The following is an 8,383-nucleotide window of genomic DNA, read 5'->3' on the forward strand; positions in this document are numbered from 1 at the left end:
GTCCTGCCCAGGCCCCTCCACCCTCTGCCAGCCACTGCCAGGGCAATGTCCCCAAAACCAGTATCTTCTGAAACAGCAACAAGAAACATATGGGTGTCATGAGTTTTCGCAAATATCTTTGGCTTACAAAGTAAGTAGCCTGACGACATCCGATCTGTGTGATACGTTGTTTGGGTCGAACGCTTATTTTTCACGTAAAAATCATTTTTAATGTTAACAAATTATGGGTTTATCATTCTTTTAAAATAAATTAATATTTCTAAATGAATATCATTTTATATAAATAGTAGTTTATTTTCAAATCTACTGGTTCATATATGATCATTTACTTTATATTTAGTGAATACTAATTTTCAATTTTAATGAATTACTTTGATTTCGACGACTAAATATTGTAAATAAACGAACATCTCAGATTTAATTTCTAATACAGTAACCATCAATAGATAGAACATCTAAGCTACATACAGTTCTTTAGTTCAATAATTAAGAGTAAAAGGATCCTAGACCAAAACATTTGAGAATTGCTGGCCTAGATTACAAGTCCTGCCCCCAGGCCAGTGATAGTGTCCCCTTAAGGCAACTGGACCCACGCTACATCCCCCAAAGGGCCTCCCCAGTGTCCCCGCCCAGGGTTGGACGCTGTCCTGTTGCCTTCCCTGGAGGAGCACGCGGGACCTCGAGCGCTTGGTCACCGTGTCCAGAGCCGGGGGGATCAGCAGAAGCAGCAGCAGAGCTGTCTCTTTACCTTAACCTCCACCTTCAACTCCTTGAAGCTGCGTGATCCGTCCCGTCTGCTTGGGAGCAGGAGGAGAGCTTCTGTGAGCCCCGGGTCTGCGCACAGGATGTCCAGGGCAGTGGCTTTCAGGAAAGCTGGGACACGAGGAGGTTCCCTAGTCCGTGTCCCTCTCCCCTCCCAGGGCCCCCAGGCAGCCTACCAGGGAGCCCCGGGAACTGTAGGAAGGGGTCAGGACAGCAGCATTCTAGGGGTCTGCCTCAGAGACTGGCAGCAAGAGGCAGAGAGACCAGACTCCTTTATGGCCCCTTGGCACCCCCCACCCCCTCACAGACGATGCTTTTGCACTGCCTACACTTGCCTCCTGGGCATCCGGGGCAAGTCTCTGCCCCTCTCTGAACTGTCTTCCTATCTGAGAATGGGCACAGAGCCATGTAACTCTTGCCCAGGGTCCCATCCCTGGCAGCCACTGACCCATCACACCTGGGGATCTGGGGCCTCCACGAAGCCCTGTCCTCACCCTGGGCCCTGGCAGTGCCCCGCCTCGCAGATCACCTCCCTCCCCCATCTCCCCCGGCCCCTCATGCCGCCTCGTACCTCAGAAAACCAGGGAACCTGTCACTGAAGGAAGCCAGCCAGCAGTCCAACACCCGACTTCCCCCGTCCTCGCCAGGGAGGAAGGGCTCCATGATGGGCCCCCGCACTTCGGCCAAGCCAGGCCCCTGAGGGGAGAGCTTCTGGGTCAGCCTCCTCCAGGAGGCCGCACAGGCCCGGCCGGCATCGCCGGGGAGGGCGGCGGACCCCCACTGTTATCGCCCGAGCTCCCCGAGGCTGTCCTGGCCAGACCTGCCTGCCCCCCAGCTGTTGACGTCCCTAGCCCCAACTCGGTGTTGCTGTGCACGCCGGTGGCCGCGCCCTGTGTGTTGATTCGAGGCCCACGTTGCACCGGGTGAGGGGCCAGAGGGAGGCGGGAGCTGGAAGGGGGAACGGGACACCCGGTACCCAGACCCACCCGAGGCGTCGGCGGCTCACCCCATGCTCCCTGAAGACGCTGTACAGACTCGAGGTGTCTTTGTCCACCTGATCCCGGAGGGTCCCCCACTTCCTGGGCTTCTGCTTCTGGAGATGGGAGACCAGGGCCTGGACGTACTCCCCAAAGACCGCCATGTCCACACTTTCCACAAGGCTCTGCCCCAAAAGACAAGAAGATGGCAAGGCCTGTGTGCAAGGCCTCCCAGGACACGGTCTGACCGGGCTCAGCGGGGACGGGGTGGCAGGTGCTACACAAATCCCCTCAAGCCGAAGCTCGTCAGGACCTGTCCCCACCACCCCGCAGGTCTGACCCTAACCAAGGGGCTTCAGGCGTGGCCTGCCTCAGCTTCTCGGGGTGATGCCCAGAGACCACCCGCCTTGGTAGACCGGGGACCGGCCAGGGTGACCATGAAGGTCGTTCACCTCGGTCAGTCTCTGGCCCTGGGCCTCCCTGTCGGCAGGACGGTTCCCACATCCTTTTGAGGCCCCGCCCACATTTGGGGAGCATCGGGTCCCAGCGGCCATGCAGAATGACCCCCAGGGACCAGCCAGCCTCCGCTTCCTTCTACCTCAGACATGGGAGCGGAGCTCCGGCGGCCACAGTCCTCCAGGCTCTGCTTCAGGGACCACAAAGCTTGGACCAGGTTCTTGTCCTTCTTTCCGAAGTGATCCCTCAGCAGACTCTGAGGACCGAAGGCTCCACGTCACCGCAGCCTGAGACCCCCAGGCCGGCTGTGCCCCCCACACACTCCCTGCAAGATATAGCTGGGCTGGATTAGCGTCTGCCACGGCTCCAGGTGAGGCGAGGGCAGCGTTCGGCTGTGCCCTTGCTGTCCTGGGAGGAGATAAGCTCCCCAGATCTTTCTATGCCACACTAAGCCAGGCGCTCGGATCTCTGCAGAAAATCCAGCGGCAGCGGCCTCAGAAGCCGGTCTCCACGGTGGAGACCGGATGGCAGGATAGAGCTGCCAGCAGGGAGGCCCACCTGCACCAGCCCCTCCCATCTTCCTGCCCAGGAGGCCTCTGTGAGGACAGGGCCATGAATGGGACCCAGGAGGCCCTGAACGGGTCCCAGGAGGCCCTGAACCCTGACTCGGACGGGAAACTTCTACCTGTAGGTCCACATCCTGGGAGGACAGCTTGCCCTGGGGTCAGGCCCTGGGCATCTGCCTTGCGAACAGTCACAGCTCAGAGGGAGGCAAAGCGGGGTGGGCACAGAGGCCCTGACACACAGTGGAGGGGGCTTTACCTGCCTGGGGTTACGCAAGGTCAGAGCCAGGATAGGGGAGGGGTGAGGCCCGGGGGAATCAGGGTCGGGCCTCAGCCGGCCTGGCGGGAGGTGGGGGGTTCACAGGCGGAGGGGAGAAGAAGCAGGTCTGGCCCAAGGTGACAGATGGACGCAGATGTGGACCCTGACCCTGTCCAGGGAGCCGCCCTCGGGAGGACGTGGCAGGCTGCGGCCGGGCCTTAGAAGCACAAGGAGGGCAGGAGGCCCAGCTGGGACACCTCCGACGGCTCTGTCACTGGAACTTTGCTATGCTCCATCCCAGGGAAGGCTCTGTCGGGCTGGACAGGAGCCTGGGACACACGGCAGGGGCCTCCCTCCCAGAAGCAGAAAAGACCCCAGCCAGGATGGTGGGGGCAGAGGCGTCACCTGGCACAATGCTCTCACTCCGGACAGAAGGTGGCACCGGCTGAGGCCCTCGATGACATCGATGGTGTCTTGCACAGCTGGATCCAAGCTGGCCGATGCGATGTACTCCTGGCTCAGCTCCTGCCATGTTTTCCTGTTGGGGACAGCAGAAGGGACCCTCGGGGCCCATGCACAGCCCCTGCTGCATGCCCACCCACCCGGGTGCCCCCCCACCCCGTGCACCCCCAGGCAGTTGGGAAACAGACGCCCCGCCCATTTCTGTTGCTGCTCCTGTCTGTTTTCCAGCTCGCTTTTTTCTAAGTGAAAACCTCTCTCCCTAGAGGCAGCCAGTGTCATTGGCACCTGGTGTTTCCCATGCAAAACTGTGCATCCGTACCTCTGGAAGGGGCCAGTGTCCTTCCCCCTTTTTCATAGATGGCAACGAGTCTCCCGTCCACATGGATCGGCCCCCAGGGTCTGAAGCCCCTGGCACAGCCAGGGACACACGGGGGGCACCTGAGATGCAGCAGTTTCCCAGCACGAGCAGCTCGGGGAAAGTCTCAGCACCCACATTCTGGAGGAAGCGAGCGGCCTCGGCCTGGCACCTGCGTGCAAAGGTGGACATGTCCTCCCCATCGCGCCCCCTCGCCCTCCAGATGGCTCCCCGTCACAGAATCACACGTGTGGGGGACGTAACCGTGATGTCCACAATGCAGCTAGGATTCACTCGAGCTGGCTCCATGCCAGACGTGGGGGCCGAATATTTCCTAAGGATTTTTTCATCGAATGCTCTCGACAACTCTCTGCGGTAGATGCTTCCAGAAGAGACAGGTGCGAGTTTTCCGTGGTCCAGAGTCAGGGTTCTGGGGGCTGCATCCCAGAGGCCTGCTCTCCGCAGGCTGGGGAATCAGGGCGGGGAGAAGGCCTCTGGCTTGGGCAGGGCAGAGCAGCGCCCCTGGAGCCTGGCTGGCCCCCCGGCGTCTGGGTAAGGCCTGGGGGTGCCCACACCCCACCTGGGCCGTTGTAGCTGCCCCGGTAGCAGAGTAGAAAGAGCACCCACCACTCCCCAAAGGCCTTCGACAGTCTGAGCCCGAGAACACGGATTGGGGTCTCAGACTGGCCACCCAGGGGCATTTGCTTAAACAGAAGCGGCGTCTCCACCCCAATCCGGGCTGGGGCAGGAGCGAGGCGCCTGCCTCGGCTGCAGGGCCTAAGGGAACACCCAAAAGTTCGATGACCAAACAAACGATATTTTTAAAACTCAAAATCAGTGCAAAAAAACCTGTGGGGGGAGGGGAGATAGACGGGGAGGGGAAATGTAAATCATTTCTTCCATTAAAATAATTAATTGATTGATTGAAAATAGATAAATTAATTAATTAAAATCTATGATGAGCAGAACACCAAATTGTGAATAAGGGCAGGACGTGGCCCCCACTCTGAGAGTCCCCTGCCTGCCGTCACCCAGTCCCAGCCCCGCGGCAATCCGGAAGCCGAGAGCCCCACGCAGCAGTCAAACGTCGATTCATTAAAATGAAGTAAAATCTAGACTTCGGTCCTCCACGGAGCCAACATAGCAGCCCCGGGCTGGCACCTCACGTCGGACAGCGCTGACCTGCGGCTGCTTCCACCACCAGGCTGGGAGGTAGAGTGGCCAGGACGGCGGGGACCCGAGGCCAAGCCACCCTGCCCCACGTGGGGGACCAGCCCAAGGCCCAGTGGCCAGCACGGCTGGGCTCGGTCAGCACTCGGCTTGGGGCCAGTGGTGCCGGCCATCCATGCTTCCCCATGTGTCCAGGGGCCACCTTTCCACTTACCTTTGCAGAAATTTTAAAAGCCTTTCCAGAACCATGGCTTGAACCCAGCCGGTGACAGGCGGCCCAACATGTTGGACCGAATTTATGGTTTCTTCCAACAACTGTCAATCAAAGCAAGCAGACTGTCAGGGGACACCAGGGCCGGTCACGGAGCCGGTGGACACTGGGACGATGTGACCCTCTCCAGCTTCAAGCCCATCACCGTTTTCCTCACCCCTCCCTTTGCCTCGTGTCCTCAGGCACACTGTCCCTGCTCTAAGTCCTAGGAGCCTGACCTCCGCCCCGACACCGGGCAGTGGCTTAGCCCTTCCCCCCACAGCCCGGTCCTTCCAGGCACCCCCACCCAGGCCAGGCAGGGGAAGGGGCCGGCGCCCTTGGGGTGGGCTCAAAGATGCCGACGGGCACTCACCTGGAAGAAGTCAAGGAACGTGTGGTAGAGAGACGTGGCCAGATTTCTCCACCCGCAGATCAGGACTTTTTCTAGACACTCCGTCAACACTTCCTGCCGAGAACACAATAAAAGCAACTCGTGTGCCCACGGCGCTCTCTGGGGTGCAGCCAGGTCCAGCCCCTCTATAGCTAAGGCTGGTGCGCCCCCAACTGGACAAGTGAGGAGCGAGGGTTGGAGCCAGCCTGGAACCCCTGCCAACCAGCAGCCTGAAACCTCCCTGTCCACAAAAAAAATCCCTCCTTTCACGGCCCCCAGCCCTCTGCCCATCCTGGGCGGCCGGGGACCACCTTCCTGGCAGGGCGACTGCTCCCCGTCATCACCTGCTCACTCACTGGGGGGCAGTGAGCACCCTCCTCCCCTCGGGCACCAGAGGCTATGAGGTGATCGTGAGCTGACCGGGGAGGCCAAATGCCCAGAGTGAGCACACAGGCCACAGACCGCCGGGACTGACAAGGCCTTGGCCAAGCCCCAAGGGGTCTGCTTGGCCTGTGGGGCCTGGGCTGGGTCGGAGTGTCCAGAGCTCTGGAGACCTGCACCTGGCCGACCCCAAGTGTGAGCCCTCAGGCCCAACCATAGGCGATGACAAGGGCTTCCCGTGACAGGCTCACTGGGAAGCTGCCATCCGCACCCGAGCCTGGTGCGTGGTCCTACGCACGGTCTCGGGGAGTCGCAGGCAAGGCCCGGGCCCCTGCTCTGAGGTCTGCGTTCCTAGCCCACGCGCCTCCATCTGGAGCCTGCTTGCCAGGCCCTTGGCCAAGGACATCTGACTCGGCTGCGACTCAGCCATCAGGGCTTTTCCATCCGCAGCTCCCCAAAGCCCCCTCCCCACGCCCATCCATATAACAGCGGGAACCCTCCCCGTGTGTGGGCGCCCTGGGCAGTGAGGGTCCCGACTCCACGTTAGCCTCTTGCTGACACCCAACCCCCAGGACAATCTGAAAGGCCACACTGCTACTGTCGTTCTGCCTGCTGTCTGAACACCTGGCCACTCGGCACAGTCCGTGACCATCCGTGAGCAGATGCCAGGCAGCGACAAACCCAGTCTCCAACTCAGCCCAGACTGCGGCCTCTCGGCTTCAAGGAGATCCATGGGGGACGGAAGGTGCACACCCAGATGCTCAGAGGTGACAGGGCCCTGAGTTTGGCTAGCACATCTGGTCAGCAGCCAAGGAGAAGGCTAGGGGCATTTATATGCCAGTTTTTGGAAAATTCCAGTTAAATCTATACCTTTTCTTTCCCTCAGTGTTGTCGAAAAGCTTGGTATCTGGGGCTGTGAGCTAAGAAGGGCAGAGGGCTTCCCTGGCCCTCGGACATCTCTCCTGCGGCAGCCATGACTGTTTATGTGTCTGTGCCCAAGGCCAGGCTTGTCACAGGAAGAGCAGTTGTTAAAAATGCTAGCAGTACAAAGCTGCGATGTCCCCGTGAGTCCTAACCGTTTGCCGTGGGCTCGCGGAATGCTCAGCCCTGGGACACCTGACTCCGTTCCCGCTCACCAAGGAGGGGGGTTCCTGGCCTGGTGTCCCCCTCGGCTGCTCTGTGATACACCTCGTGCCTCCACCTGCAGCACCCTGGTACTGCCCGCTGATCGTGGTCAAGGGCAGGGTCAGTGCCCAACCCCAGTCCCAGGAGCGGACCAGGCTCTGGTTCAAGCCCCGACCCCACTCCTGAGCGCATTCTGGCTCCTCCCCCAGACGCAGGAACAGGGGCCTCGGTGGCACCCGCTCCTGGCTGTTTACCTGGACCAGCTCTACCAGTGTCTTTTGCACTTGGGACATCCAGGTGACAAACACCAGCTGGTTCAGGAGGCAGTCTGCCTCAGGTTCTTGGGAGGGAACAGGTGCGCCCAGAAGCGTCTCGCTGCTGCATCTGAAGGAGCTGTGAGGGGCACAGAGCCATGCTGGTGGGGGCGGCTGGATGTGGAGCACAGCTTGAAGCTAAGGACAGCGACTCCAGGCCCCGGCCCACAGGGTCAGTGACTGCAGGGGACAGCTGGTGTAGACGATTCTGTGTGACACACAGACCTAGATACACAAACTCCCCTGACACACACAAACACACCTGAACATATACACGTACTGCAGAACGAGCACGTCGACACACGCCCACATACATCCACACTGACACACACGCGGGGGCACGCGTTGTCCCCAGGGCTGGCTGAGTCCACCCTTCCCTGACACCACTCCCTGCCTGGTGGTCTTTCCAATGGCCTCTGTGTTGACCTCAGCCCTGGGTCCGAGGGCCCTCACCGCAAGGCAGCGGCATCACCCAGCCCCCGGAAGACTCACCCCTGCTGCCCGAACAAGGCGGTCTGGCCCCAGGTGTCCAGCATGTCACAGCTCTCCCAATGGTGACAAGACGACAAGACCTCGGAGAGGCGGCTGAGGAGGACCTCCTGGAAGCACATCTTGTAGACACACCCGAGGTGGGGCCCCAACTGGCCCGCCCCCTGGGGCCCCAGCCCCTGTCCCACAGCCTTGTCCAGCTCCTTCAGGTATAGGTCCAGCTCGTTCCCAGGGTCCCAGGTGGGCACACGGGCCTCAGCGTCAGTCCTCAGCAGCCTCTCCAGCTGACAGCCCCAGGCGGCAACTCCACCATCCCAGAGGGCACCACCCTCCTCTGTGTTCTGCAATGCGTCCCGCGTCCACTCTATGGCGTCCACCACCGACTGGAGCTTCAGCTTCAGCTCTTTGCTGGGCCCGACGTCCCCCAGG

The 8,383-nt window shown here is 60.4% G+C and overlaps 1 protein-coding gene across 1 annotated transcript; it reads right to left on the minus strand.

Moving 5' to 3' along the window:
* Positions 1 to 365: 365 nt before the first annotated feature.
* Positions 366 to 8,377, minus strand: LOC102886800. The gene is made up of 10 exons (XM_015599574.2): positions 7,958 to 8,377; positions 7,406 to 7,544; positions 5,628 to 5,720; positions 5,219 to 5,319; positions 3,799 to 4,006; positions 3,423 to 3,555; positions 2,338 to 2,451; positions 1,769 to 1,924; positions 1,334 to 1,458; positions 366 to 834 (listed from the first exon to the last, which is right to left on the minus strand). The coding sequence occupies exons 1-7, from the start codon at positions 8,074 to 8,076 to the stop codon at positions 2,339 to 2,341; spliced, it is 906 nt and encodes a 301-aa protein (XP_015455060.1). The 5' UTR covers positions 8,077 to 8,377; the 3' UTR covers positions 366 to 834; positions 1,334 to 1,458; positions 1,769 to 1,924; position 2,338.
* Between the last annotated feature and the right edge of the window lie 6 nt (positions 8,378 to 8,383).

The sequence above is a fragment of the Pteropus alecto genome, unplaced genomic scaffold (assembly GCF_000325575.1).
Source record: "Pteropus alecto unplaced genomic scaffold, ASM32557v1 scaffold8, whole genome shotgun sequence".
Taxonomy (NCBI): domain Eukaryota; kingdom Metazoa; phylum Chordata; class Mammalia; order Chiroptera; family Pteropodidae; genus Pteropus; species Pteropus alecto.